The 15,303-nt window shown below is 43.7% G+C and overlaps 1 protein-coding gene across 8 annotated transcripts in view; it reads right to left on the minus strand.

Moving 5' to 3' along the window:
- Window positions 1-15,303, minus strand: part of rnf130 (ring finger protein 130) — a 67,517-nt gene that overhangs the window by 15,745 nt on the left and 36,469 nt on the right. For 5 of the 8 annotated variants that reach the window (XM_029659983.2, XM_029659980.2, XM_065018680.1 and 2 more), the window contains exons 4-5: window positions 7,659-7,921; window positions 4,627-4,698 (exon numbers count right to left, since the gene is read on the minus strand). In XM_029659983.2, the coding sequence (XP_029515843.1) occupies window positions 4,627-4,698; window positions 7,659-7,921 (335 nt within the window). The remainder of the gene's footprint in view (window positions 1-4,626; window positions 4,699-7,658; window positions 7,922-15,303) is intronic. The other 3 variants (XM_029659986.1, XM_029659981.1, XM_029659984.2) reach the window with 1 other exon arrangement.

Here is a 15,303-nt window from a genome sequence, read left to right on the forward strand (position 1 = left end):
CGTACCTGTCGTAAACTGTGCATATTAAGCATTATAATTCCACCTGGAAAACGCCCATCGATGACCTTTTATGGTGAAAATAACTCCTTTATTTGCGGTTTGATTTGGAACTTTTGGAATTAGGCCTCAGCAGTTTAAAAATGAAAAGGAAAAAAGAGCCATGACAAATTAGATCAAATATTCTTGGAAGTGGTGCCAGAATGTTTTGCAGTGACTCAGACTTTCACTGTAGTATTCAGCAAAGGACAGTGACAATTTCTGAAATAAAATCAACCATGACAAATTGTTGTGGAGTTTGCAGAACATTTTATTTAACAATGTATTGCATCAACTTTTACCCCTAACCTAAATATGCTCACTGCCCGAAAATTCTGAAAAGTTGTCTTGGCCTACTTGAGACATTTGGAAATCAAGGTGAACTGTCTGTTCTACCGTTAACTTAATTAATGTAGCCAACATTTTAACCGCAATCCGGATCCGATTATAATGAGCGAAATAGGCCTACTTGAAATAGCTTATATATTTAGTACTGGGAAGTAGGCCTAATTAAATGAGAGATGGGACGAATTGTTTCCTATTTTGTTTAGGCTACGTTGGGAGTATGAAACCATCACAGTCGGGAAACGTGAGGAATTTATTTTGCAATGAGTATGCAAATAAAATAAATCAGGAAATAGAGTCCTAACGGTCCTAAAGGCATATTATTGTAGTTTGTTGTTATATTTTCTTTTTTTTTAAATGAAAAGGCATGTAATCTTATCTCCCATTTGCACAAAATACCACTTGCCTGCTTGCAATGCATTACTTCAACCACCATAAATTGTGCACACGCATGGTCTAAAGTTTGAGGAAGTCATGTGCACTCTCTCTTAAAGTAACATTTTTATAAATGTCAACTTCTGTGTGAAAAGTGGCGCGGGAACGTTATGGGGTATATTCTGTGCATATGCAGAGTTTAAAAATGAGGCCCCAGTCCCTGTGTGAAATTGGCCTCTGCTAAAATAAAGCAGATCTGTGTCACTAATGGCAGATTGTCAAGATGTCAGAATCTGAGACTTCTAGGGCCCCGGGGATGACAGGGGTTGTAGAAGAGCAGAGATCAAAGAGTTACTCGCCACAAGTCGATTTGCACTATGCGACACAACGGATGTTTTATCTTTCGGTTACGGATGTGATGGAATAGTCCCTGATGTGGCTTGAACGTGTCCTATGTGGACTGTGATTAATGGCTTACGGAGCTGACCAGTGCACTATTGAACGTGACCAGCATTGGCGGATTTGACACGGGCCTGTCCTAGTGCCTGGCAAAATAGGTGAGGGCACTGACCTTTTCATGTTGGCACTGGTCTTTTAAATCAATCGATCAATAGCTTGGCCCTTTTGAGTTGGGCAGTGATGTTATTGTTCCTGAACAGATCCCGGACGACAGGTCCATGAAGGAAATGTCCCTCTGGCTGTGCAGTAATGTTTAATTAAACTAATGACCTTCATAGCTGTAACAACAGACCTCCATAGCAGCAGCAATATAGCAGTGAATGCTGCTACATGCAGGTCTGATACACAGTAGAAGTTATGTCTCAATTGGTTGGGGCATGTTGCTCGTAACTCCAAAGCTACTGCTTTGATTCCCGCATGGGTCCACAAGCAGTGAACTTATGTGTTTGCTGTAATGACCGTATAAAGGTTGTGTCAATAAGGAAAGGGCAGCTAGGCTAGAATGCCTCGTATTGTGTCTGGACAGTATCACGTATAATCTCCTTATCTCTCGCAAGCAGTCCTCGTCGGCTGTCAATTGTAAATGGCCAGGCAAGATCTCTCCATTACGTACTCTTACGTCCAAACCTTGCCCGTGCTCGATGGCTTGTCCAGAGAGGCGTCGTGGCCTGATAAACTGGCAGGTTATTTGTGACCGGTGACACTGTAGCCAATTTTCATCTCCGTCATCACCGTAACAGGCTGTATTTTCTACCAAGGGCTTTGGCCCTTAGTGCCTGCCGGTAATCTCCAACTGCTAGTTGCCCCCCCCGCCCCTCTATTCCTCCTTCCCTTCCTCAATATCCAGCCTTGACATCCGGCTCAGTGCGCTCAATCACTCCCAGGCGGACTTCCTCCTGATGGAAAGTTTCCATTTCTGCAGCGCACTCCAAGGCCCATGGTTAATTCATGGCCAGAGACCTGTCTCACCCTTGACGAGGGCTCAGAGGTGAGAAGGGAAGAGGCCTGGACGGAGGGGACCATGCCCCGTCAGCCCTGACGCTTGTCTTCACTTGAGACATTCTAAGGATCGCCGTTACACATCAATAGCATTATACATTTTCAGTCAGATGTGATTTGCACTTTTTCCTGCATGAGTCAATGTGAGAAATACATCTGGTGTGCTCATAGAAGGATTTAGAAAGGATTTAGAAAGGGTTTTAACCTTGGGTCTTTGTTTAGTTGTTCTGGTTACTCATGTTGACTACCAACCACATATTCTGGAATATTTGAATAATAAACACAAGCAGCGGTTTTGTATTGAACATGGAAGATCCCTCGATCAATAAATCTCCTTTGACACGTATGGCTTTAGCCATTCTCTGCTTGTGTTTTATAACCTACCCACCCCCACAACCCACGTCGGTGCTAAACGACATCCTTTAAGCTGATCCTTCAGCAGCCTGCCATCCTGCCCTATCATCCGTCCATAAACTCATCAGTCACCTTTGATGACCTCATCCAGAGCTGTAAACCCTATGCCTCTGCGAAGTGAGAGGCATAAATAAAGAAGAAAGCCTAATACAATGATAAACGTCCCGGTGTCAGATGCTTCAGGGCCACAGACCCTAGAAGGACTTGATTAGTGAGAGAAACATGGCCGATGCCATATCACCGATGGCAAACCTTACACCAATCATTGGTCATGAAGGGAAGAAGACCCAAGAAAGGAAAGCATGGACGGGTATTGGGAGGGACATCTTAATCTGGACTAGTTGCTGCATTCATCACCTCTTCCTAACATCAATTAGACAAGGCTTGACCAAGGTCAGCTAGACTGGATCTTCTCCAGACCTGGAATGGAGCATGGTTCCTGCTGTGGACTATGTTGTTCTGTAGATCTGTTCTACTGTATTCGTACGGACAGGGGGGGACATTGACAAGCTCGTAACCAAGCTTAGGACCCTGGGACTGAACACCTCCCTCTGCAACTGGATCCTGGACTTCCTGATGGACCAACCCAAAGGTGGTGAGGGGAGGCAACATCACCTCCGCCAAGATTAACCTTAACACGGGGGCCCCCCAACAAGGTGTATGCTTAGTCCCCTCCTGTACTCCCCGTTCACCCATGACTGCGTGGTCACGCACGACTCCAACACCATCATCAAGTTTGCTGACGCCACAACAATTTTAGGCCTAATCACCGGCGACAATGAGACTAACAGGGAAGAGGTCAGTGACCTGGCAGTGTGATGCTGGGATAAAAACCTCTCCTTCGACATCAGTAAGACCAAGGAGATGATTGTGGAATACAGGAAACCGGGGGGTGAGCACGCCCCCATCCACATCGACAGGGCTGCAGTGGAGTGGATCGCGAGCTTCAAGTTCCTCGGTTTTCAAATCACTAACGACTTAAAATGGTCCACTCACACGCGCACAGTCAAGAAGAAGGCGTGACAACATCTCTTCCCCATCAGGAAGTTGAAGAGGTTTGGCAAGGGCCCTCAAATCCTCAAAAAGTTATACGGCTGCACCATTGAGAGCATCTTGACTGGCTGCATCACTACTTGGTATGGCAACAGCGCCACCCTCGATCGCATGGAGCTACAGAGGGTGGTGCAGACAGCTCAGTAATTCACTGGGGCCGAGCTCCCTGCCACCCAGGACCTCTATATCAGGCGGTGTGAAAGGAAGGCCCAGAAAATCATTAGACTCCAGCCACCCAAGCCATAGACTGTTCTCTCTGCTTCCGCATGGCAAGCGGTACCGGTGCATCAAGTCTGACATCAACTGGGTCCTGAACAGCTTTTATCCCCAAGTCATAAGACTGCTACATAGCTAACAGAATAGATACATGGACTATCTGAGTTTACCCTTGTATTTTCTTTCTCTATGCACACTAACAGCACTCTACACACTAACAGCACTCTACACACTAACAGCACTCTACACACTAACAGCACTCTACACACTAACAGCACTCTACACACTAACAGCACTCTACACACTAACAGCACTCTACACACTAACAGCACTCTACACACTAACAGCACTCTACACACACATGCACATACAATCCACAGATATGCTGCTGCTACTCTGTTTATCATATATCCTGATGCCTAGTCACCTTACCCCTGCACATATCTGCCTCTATCACTCCAGTATCCCTGCATGCACATTGTAAATATGGTATTGAAACTGACCCCGTATATAGCCTCTTACTTTCTCATGTTCTTCTTATTTATTCTTTTCTTTTTTTTCTCGTGTGTTACTGTTCTAGCTTATGTTATTTTTAGTGCTACATTGATATTCATTACTGCATTGTTGGTTTTTGGAGCTCGGAAGAAAGGCATTTTACTGTACTTGTGCGTGTGACATAAAAAAAAAAAAGTGAAACTTGAAACAAGAAAGCAGTGCTGGCAGGTGTACCTTGTCCCCTTTCTTCACCGTCCTGGTTGTCAGCTTCCCGATGGCTTTCTTAGCTGCATCTCCAAGTCGACGCTGCCAGAGAGAGAGAGAGAGAGAGAGAGGGAGAAAGAGGAGTGGAGAATATAAAAAGGTGAACATGGAGAGAAAACGCAGCCTGAAGGTTGAATTCACAAGAACAATTAAATATACCTTACTCAGCACAAATGACTCCTCTCAAACTAATTTCCCAAAACTCCATAGTGTAGCACTATTAGAAATAGCTAATTGAAGGACATAAAATGACATTCACACTCATTTCAATTGGTTGGGAACCTTTTTTGCTTTAAACATTTTGAACCATTGGAGAATTGGAACAAAAATAGTGCAGCACATTGAGCTCTAGCCCAGTCAACTGAAGACATGGCAAGTTCTACTGTAAAAAAATAACGTTAATAATTGACCTTTGGACTTTTCAACCGAGGGCAGAATAAGGTGCCAATGAGTGAGGTTCAGTACATTGGGACAATGTTGAAAGACCTAGAGCCAGAATCATAAGCATTTTGCAGTATTTTACATTGGAGAGGAATAACAGGAAAATGTTAACTGGGAGGTCACAGTGTACAAAGAAACAGAACACCATCTCATCTTGAAGGCATGGTTCTTCACGTTTCTAGAACCCCTCTAGAACCCTTCACGTTTCTAGAATCCTTGCACAGATGCCGAAGCTTAGATGTCAGGGTCTAATTTTAGCTATGTACTCACAGTGTGGAGAGAGACAGACATTTGTAAAGCACATATGCTGCAGAAGGGAAAGACCCGGGTTCAGTTTCTTTCCACTGATTAAACAGGCTGCTGATTTTGCACCAGTACTGTAGACACAGTGACATTGATTGAGAGTGAGAGCGAGAGCGAGACAGTGTGTGCATGTGTGTGTGAGAGTGAGTGACACTCCCCCTGTGCCACGTGATCAGCAGCATTAATAGGTCTGGTCCATCCCATTAACTACTACTAGGGCTCAGTGTGTGTAGTGGACTTATCTCACTGACCTAAGTGGATCTTCACTCATTAACACAGCCCCCACTGATTAATACTGCACTCTATTGTGAAAGAATACACTGCGGTATGTGTGTGTGTGTGTGTGTGTGTGTGTGTGTGTGTGTGTGTGTGAGAGAGAGAAAGAGAGAACATGTGAGCTTTGCAAACATACAGAAGCAGTTGACTAGGCAGTTTAATTAGTTTGTGGGGTTAAACTAAAACAAACAAAAGTTGGTGACCTCGTGCCGCCTCAGAGTAGAGACAGTCTTTAAACTCCCAGTACTAAATATTTAGTGACCACAGTATTTAGTGACCACAGTATTTAGTGGCCCACAGTATTTAGTGGCCCACAGTATTTAGTGACCACACATAAACACAGATGGTGAGGGGTTGTTTCCGATAGATAGCTAGCTAGAGAGGAGTCTCGCCCTGTCAGATGCTACATAGATCAGCACTGTTTGTAAACAGTCTTAAATGGCTCCTTGTTTTGTCTCCTTTTCCCACAGTTGTGAAATGACATTGAAAGTTTTTACCACAGAGGGAAGGACAAAAGGAAATTAGGCTATTTAAAATAATTGGGACAGGACCCACTAACCTCCACTGTCCTCCACTATCCTGGCTTAAATTTCTGGCACAATTAAGGTACTAAAGGTAGTGTCTTAGACCAGACCAACTGAAAAGGGGTGTGTGTGTATTTTTAAAGATGCCAGACGCTAAGGAAGCAGAGTTTTACACCAACGACCCTCCATTAAGGATTCATGAAAGATTTACCACATAAACATTTCATGGCTGCTTCCTCTCACAGAGAGAGAGCGAGAGAAGGGGGGAGACAGAAAGAGAGAGAGAGAAAGAGAGGGTACAGAGCGAGCGAGAGAGAGCAGAGGAAGGTCAACCGAGCCAGACATGCAGTCAACATCTGGAGGTCATGAAGGTGACTGGCGCTTCACCTGCCATCCACTTCCTTTACCTGATATGAGTCCTCACAGACAGTCGACTGAATACTAGTATGTCAAAGTGACATTGAGAGCATATGCCTCAACAACATTTGTCACCACTATCTAAAGATGTTTGCACTCAATTGTTAACTTCCATTTTTTTAAAGAAGCTGGATTTTTTTTGTAGCCCTGAGTATTAATATGGGGACGTCTGCCTCCATTCTTAAGAAAAATATGATGGGAGAACTAATACTATTAGTACCTGACTGCAATAAAACCATTCAAGTGTGGTAACTATGAGCTAGATGTGTGGATCTCAAGTTAGGATTGGATGCAAAGAAAACATGTGCAGTTTTTCTGTTACATATATTTGAAATACGTAATTCAAATACTTTGGAGTATTTTGTCATTTGTATTTCAAATGGCCTGAACTACAATCCAATGTACTGTATTTTGTAACAGGATACTTTTGAGACCTGTACAATTGTATTTGTCTGTACATTTTCTTTTATAGTGGTTCATAATTTGGTGGCCCCCCTTTCACCCTGCATTGGTATCAGAAGTCTGATGGCACTATATTGCGATAATAGTATCTGCTAAACGACCAAAATGTAAATGAAAAAATGACCACTTGCAAAGCATGCTGGGTATTATTATAATGAGCTCCACCCCCAAAAGAAGGCCAATAATAATAATACCTGTTGTGCTTTGCAATTGTTCATTTTTACATGTACATTTTGGTCATTTAGCAGACACTTTTATCCAGGCAGTGCATTCAACTAATTTAGATAAACAACCACATATCACAGTCATAGCAAGTAAAGTGTTTATTTGTTACCGTTACTGAGAATGTTGTTGTAGTGAAGGCGTGTACTTGGAAATGTATTTTGAAAATACAAAATACCTGTAGGTATTTGTATTTTATCAAAATACAACTCTATAAAAGTACATTGATAAATTGATATTTTTGTAACAAGATACATTTTGATGTATCTTCTTGCCCACCTTTGACCCTAAGTACATAAACGCCAAATAAATACCATATTGTTAAAAAAAAGAAAGAGTAACCATTAGCAAACATACTCTATGTCCTACCTGGCTGCGGTCACGTGCGTTCGTAAAGCGTATCTTCTGGATGAAGTAGAAGATGAGCCAGGCAGAGGAGATGATCATGAGTACGATGAAGGAGATGGAGACGAAGACCAGGGAGCCGCGGTTGATATTCTTGGCCTGGCCACGCTGGCCCACCACCACACTCACCAGCACCGTCAGGTTCCTCTCCAGCAGACCCAGGATCTCCTTGCCGTACGACTCAGTGATCATCACCGCCACAGTGTCACCCGTACCTGATGAACACAGTAGAGGGGAGTTAATAGCATAGTGGCTAGGTTTTTGTGGTAAACCAATCAGAGCTTTTGCATGTTTTCTTGTGACACGTCAAGTCAATGAAAGCAATAACCAGTTAGTCCCGATCCATGATTTTGGAGGCAGTCAGTTAGCATACACTTATTCACAGTTTGCACATGTTCCCTCCACTATATTCAATCTGCCAGCTTTTTTATGTCAGAACAATAACACAATACTACTATTGGATAGGCAATTTCACGTCACCCATATTGACAGGATCCACAGAGCAAAGTCAATAACAGAGCCCCTTCCGATCCTGAATCAGTAGATTTAGAGGGTTCCCAACCAATTTCTCTTTAGCCACTATGAAAAGACACACAGAGTCAGTCGCCAGTCAACAGATTCTCATTCCTCTACATGATCATTAATCAGTTCCCTGCGTTAGCATTTCAAGGCGTTAAGGTCCTGGAGTTGGGTTTTAATAGGGTGGCATAGAGAGAGTCTGCCATCCATCTGCATGGCATCACCAGCCAGTCCCAATAGACAGTGTCAGCGGATCAGATCTACTCTCCCTAGCGCAACCCATTCCTCATTTATTAAGACAGGGTTCTGAACCCCTGCACAGCCAACCAGAGCTGTGTAGTGACGGATTGAATATCCCATGGCCTGAGGGAATACATGTGGAGACAAGAGAAACGTGTAAGAGAACGTATAATATATCCATTATGTGAAAAGGGGCTCCTGAATGTTTGTATACCCTATGTTGAAGAAATGTGAAATACGATGCCAACAAAGGTGATGTGGTATAATGGAATTCATTCATGGACAATGACCGCAATGCATTGCAGAGAAATTAGCCAGTGGAAAATAATCATTGTTTATTTTAAACTACATAAGCAGTGGTCGAGCCATCTGTGATCATCATAATCATCTCCATGTTAAGTTGGTGGTAGTAAGAGGGTCCAGACAGCTGACTGCTACAGGCCAGGGGGAGTCATGTTACTGCTGGAGACCACTCCTCTCTGTCCCTCTGGGCTCTTTACCACAGCTTGCCTTACCACTAATAGCAGCTGAAAGTGCACTGTGTGTGTCTGTGTGTGCTCGTGTGTGTAAGCGTGTCTACTGTACATCAGTGTGTGTGTACGGGAATCGGTCTAAATCTACATGCCTGTTTACTACACATCTGTGTGTACGTGTGTGTGTGTACGTGTGTGTGTGTGTGTATGTGCGCAGTTTACCTTGCCTCAGTGTTGACGAATGGCACACTGGTCACACACACCAAGGCCATGAGATTAAGACTACCCACCTGCTCTGTGCTACCTTATAGCCTAGCATAGTATACAGTAGACTCCATCGTGGTGGCATCCATTGTCATTTCGGTAAGCAAGCCTAAGCATGCTAACTCTCCAAGTATATTTACGCATCTAATACATACCAACTGAAAATAAAGGCAACATTCAGAGACACACACACACTCATGGGGAAGTGTGCACACACACACACACACACACACACACACACACACACACACACACACACACACACACACACACACACACACACACACACACACACACAACACACACACACACACACACACACACACACACACACACACACACACACACACCTGTGATGAATTAGTTTGATGAGGGCTCTGTCTTGGGCAGGAAACATCCACTTTGAGTGAAGAAAACATGAGGCCTCTACCTTTCTCCTGTAGCACACATTCTCTATTTTCTAGAGACGGTGACTACCTGCATTCTCACTGTGACATGAACCTCTCTTTCTTTTTCTTACAGACATCCCTCCTTTAGAACATGTATTGTTTTTCTTACAGACATCCCTCCTTTAGAACATGTATTGTTTTTCTTACAGACATCCCCCTTCCTCAAAGATGTTAAAACGACATACAAGCCAAACGGCTTCATCCTCTTTCCCTTGTCAGATATTTTGTTTGTTTGTTGCACTTCCAGAATTAAACCAACATTGTGACGAAAGAAGCATCAAAGACTATCCTTCACCGATCATTTGGCTCCTAAAGTCCTTAAAAGTTTAACTTCGAATGATCAATAATGTTACCAGATGGTAATTCCTCCAGAATTGGCCTAAAAACATCTGTTTTCTTAAGAGAAAGAGAGAGATCAAAAGAAAGAGACAGAAAGAGAGAGAAAAGGGCTGTAATTCAGAGGGCTGGGTATAATGACTCCCTGTCGTGTAGGCTGAATAACAACAGTTAAGTCATTACACTATTCATCTCTCTACCTCTCTCTCCATCTTTCCCTCTCCCTCCTTCTCTTTCTCTGTACCTATCCTTCCCTCAGTGGAAGCCCTCTCTTAAAGGTGCCCTTTAGCCAAACGCCACCTGGCTACTGACTCAGCGTGTTTGGGGAGCACGGGTGCCACGGGATATGGGGTGATTGAGAGCACCCTTGCACTGAGCTACCTGACAAACAGCAGGAAGATGGAGGGAGGAAGGGATTTCTTCACGTCAAGCTCATGTGTCAACTGACCACAACCATCTTTCTTCACTTCAAATTCGTGTCAACAGACCGCTACTTAATTCAACCGCACCAAAACCACATGGCAGTGTCATTCTTGCTAGCAATCTGGCCATCCAGAATCACAACAGGCTGACTTCAGCCTCATGGAAGCGCACACATCGTTTTTGTGACCATGGTCCCAAATTGAAGGGCGTCCACAGAACCGCCGCAAAACAAGGTTCAAATTAACAGTAAGTTGTTAAACCACTGACCCACAACCTAGTTGGTCTACTGCTGACTATTGCAGTTGAGCTATGTCTACTCAAACACACAAATATGCACGCACTTACGCATAACACGCACGCACACATGCACAGAAAGACCCAGAACACAACCCTCTTTAGATAGGAATTGCACCTCATTTCAATAGAAATCGGCCCTCACTTCACACTTCACTATTTAACGGCCATAAAGCAAGCAGGACAAACAACAAAGAGAAAGAAACCTTGACCTGAGACACGCCCCCTTGCCCCCGGTCCTAATACTGTACATACACAGGCACCAGCTCCGCTTATCACGAAAGACGTGCAGCTGGCTTGACCATATGCTCTATTGCCCAGGGTTAATGAGAAATCACGGCCAGTCAAAACTATGGCGCTGCACAATGGGCCGCTCCCATTAATCATTGGTTTTATAGGGCTAGGCTATGCTAGTTCACCATAGACCATGCACTGAACACACATGTAGGGACCTGGCCGGGCTAGACTAGGAAAGGGTACCATAGACCCAGCACAGTGCACGTGATGTACCAAAGCCCAGGGGGGAAATCAGCCGTGACGCACGTTGACTTATTAACTCCAGTGCCTCATGCCAAAGGTGTGGATGTGAGTTTGGGAGATGGATAGCAAGAAAGCAGATACGAATGTGTGCATTTCTGAAAATCTGTGGTTATGCCTGTGGAAAACATTTTTTTAAATTTAATTTAAGATTAACTAGTCCCCTTCCCCCCACTGTAATGCTGAAAACATAATAACAAGCTGAAACAGAAAAAGGAGCGATACCTCGGGTTGACCTTGGACTTTCAAACTTCACTTAATTTGGATTAAACACATAACGACTTCTGGACACGTGATGTCTTCTGATGGAACTCCACACCAGTTACTCATAAAACAGAACACATCTAAAGTAGTTTCCTTTTATTACAATTCAATCATTGTTTGTTTTCTACAGCTACTGAGGATAGCTAAGTAATTTGATTTTAGTTGCCAAAATGTCGTCCTACAGTAAATACATGATGGCATAAGGGCAACGTAATGTTAAGTGGAAGGTAGCCTAGCGGTTAAGAGCATTGGACTAGTAACCGCTAGGTATCTGGTTCGAATCCCTGAGATAACTAGGTGACAAATCTGTTGTGCTACTTTTTTGTGTAAATAGCTCTGGATTAGAGTGTCTGCTAAATAACTAAAATGTAAATAATGTTGCTAAGTGTCATTGACTTTGCGCAGAGGGGAATGATATATGTGACCGACCACCTCGATTCGGTCTTATGTAGCAAAATCTGAAAGTGTTTTTTTTATATTGGATAAAAATAGAGACTCAGAGCTACTAAATGGTACATCATACGCTGCAGTTAAGGAAGAATGGGAAAGCAATTCTGCTTTGAAAGTTGATGCACTTGTAACCCCACTTTTGAGAAAATGGCCTTGAATGTTTGGTACACCTACAGTACTGGAGAGCTCTTCTTTGTCTACAACTATTCAGCCTCTCTCACACCCTCTTAAGCCTTAGCCCCACCCATCTCTTTAAGGATTCACATGTGAGGCCATGTATTAAAAAAATAAAAATAAATATGAAATGCTAATGCACTGAGTGTCAGCAAATTGCCCACTGCTTATTGAGGACACACACACGCGCTGCTTCTAGTCCCCCTTCTGACGACCAGGTGGCGAATCGCATCTCTGCATGTCTGGCAGACATATCAGTGTGGATGACGGATCATCACCTCAAGCTGAACCTCGGCAAGACGGAGCTGCTCTTCCTCCCGGGGAAGGACTGCCCGTTCCATGATCTCGCCATCACGGTTGACAACTCCATTGTGTCCTCGTCCCAGAGCGCTAAGAACCTTGGCGTGATCCTGGACAACACCCTGTCGTTCTCAAATAACATCAAGGCGGTGGCCCGTTCCTGTAGGTTCATGCTCTACAACATCCGCAGAGTACGACCCTGCCTCACACAGGAAGCGGCGCAGGTCCTAATCCAGGCACTTGTCATCTCCCGTCTGGATTACTGCAACTCGCTGTTGGCTGGGCTCCCTGCCTGTGCCATTAAACCCCTACAACTCATCCAGAACGCCGCAGCCCGTCTGGTGTTCAACCTTCCCAAGTTCTCTCACGTCACCCCGCTCCTCCGCTCTCTCCACTGGCTTCCAGTTGAAGCTCGCATCCGCTACAAGACCATGGTGCTTGCCTACGGAGCTGTGAGGGGAACGGCACCTCAGTACCTCCAGGCTCTGATCAGGCCCTACACCCAAACAAGGGCACTGCGTTCATCCACCTCTGGCCTGCTCGCCTCCCTACCACTGAGGAAGTACAGTTCCCGCTCAGCCCAGTCAAAACTGTTCGCTGCTCTGGCCCCCCAATGGTGGAACAAACTCCCTCACGACGCCAGGACAGCGGAGTCAATCACCACCTTCCGGAGACACCTGAAACCCCACCTCTTTAAGGAATACCTAGGATAGGATAAAGTAATCCTTCTCCCCCCTTAAAAGACCTAGATGCACTATTGTAAAGTGGCTGTTCCACTGGATGTCATAAGGTGAAAGCACCAATTTGTAAGTCGCTCTGGATAAGAGCGTCTGCTAAATGACTTAAAAAAATGTAAATGTAGTCTGCAGCTACTTTTTGCAGTGAGAAAGTACAGGGAGGTATCTATTTCGGCATATTAAAACACTACCATTTTTGCCCCGATCACGAGTATCATTCGATCCAACTAACAATTGTCTATTAACAGACACGATTACGAGTATGGCCATGTCGGCACACCCCTACCAGACACACTTGTCTAAATTGATGGGTAATGTGAAAGAAATGCTGTAACCACCCCACAGCCACAACTAGCTAAGTGGATGGGTCACTACTGTCTGGACATGTACACAGTGGTGTAAAGTACTTAAGTCGTACGGTACTTCACTATTTATATTTTTTGATGACTTTTACTTCACTACATTCCTAAAGAATTTAATGTACTTTTTACTCCATAGATTTTCTCTGATATCCAATTCATTTGTTCTTAATTGACTTGCCTAGTTAAATAAAAAGGTACAAATAAAATAATAATAATACAAAAACATTTCGAATGCTTAGCAGGACAGGAAAATGGTCCAATTCACGCACTTATCAAGAGAACATTCCTGGTCATCCCTACTGCCTCTTATCTGGCGGACTCTCTTACCTGGTGGACTAAAACACACATGCTTCATTTGCTAATTATTTCTGTTGGAGAGTGCCCCTGGCCATCCGTAAATTTAAAAAAACTAACATTTGAAATGATTTAGACTTTTACTTTTGGTACTTAATTCCCTTTACTTTTAATAGTTAAGTACAGTGCATTCGGGAAAGTATTCAGACACCTTCCCCTTTTCCCCCTTTTGTTCCGTTACAGCCTTATTCTAAAATTGATTAAATACATTTTTCCATCGCAAAGATTCAACCAAGACTTCAAACTAAACTTGGTTTTGAGCCCTGCACACACACAGCCTACAGGTTTTGGGCTGATAACCACACAAAACACAGTAAGACGCTGAACTAGAATGAGACTGCAAGGACAACAAGAGCAGGCATAAACAAGTTGAGCTCTCTCTTGCTCTCTCTCTCTCTCAGCAGTTATCTGTAAATCTCCAAAGCTAAGTCGAGTCTCCAGACAGGCATTCACCACAGAGGAAATCAGACAGAGCCAGGCAGGCACGTGCCCAGGCATGTTTACGTGCCTCACTCTTTGGCTTTGTTTTATGGGTGGCGCCTAATGGCTGAACCTCGACCTGCCGTGATGGCTTGCTTCCAGATACTGATCCAAGGTCTGGTTCAATTTTTCCCCCTTATGGTCAAGGGTAGGATTGGCGAAAGGTCAGCTTTTCCTAGACCTGAGACTATGAGGAAATTCTATTCAGAGATTGTGTGACTAAATTACATCCTTTGCACCCCATTACAATTACAAGCAATTCACAGTAAAAGCACCAACGGTAGGCTTTTTCTCATTTTCGTCCGCTCTTTGTCTCACCACCATCCCCCATGCACCACAGTGATCAGAGGCATGGTTATGAACATTAACACGCCCACATAAATCCTCGTCAGCAAAGGAAAACTTGCTGTTGTCAGTGTACCATCCTCTGTCAGGCTGACGTCTCTCTCTGCCCCACATCTCTACACATCATCTCTGGTACAGTGCCTTCAGAAAGTATTCATACCCCTTGATTTATTCCACATTTTGTTGTGTTACAGCCTGAATTTTTAAAAAAATGATGAAATAAAACATTTGCTCACCCATCTCAACACAATTACCCCATAATGACAAAGTGAAAACATGTTGAGACATTTTTTCTAATTTCTTGAAAATGAAATACAGAAATATCTAATTTAAATGTTGTTTTTTTACATTCCCACCCGAGTCAATACATGTTAGAATCACCTTTTGCAATGACTACAGCTGTGAGTCTTTCTGGGCAAGTCTCTAAGAGCTTTGCACACCAGGATTGTGAAATATTTGCACATTATTCTTTTTAAAATTCGTCAATCTCGGTCAAGTTGGTTGTTAATCATTGCTAAACAGCCATTTTCAAGTCTTGCCATAGATTTTCAAGCTTATTTAAGTCAAAACTGTAACTAGGCCACTCATGGACATTC

The sequence above is a fragment of the Oncorhynchus nerka genome, linkage group LG5 (assembly GCF_034236695.1).
Source record: "Oncorhynchus nerka isolate Pitt River linkage group LG5, Oner_Uvic_2.0, whole genome shotgun sequence".
Taxonomy (NCBI): Eukaryota; Metazoa; Chordata; class Actinopteri; order Salmoniformes; family Salmonidae; genus Oncorhynchus; species Oncorhynchus nerka.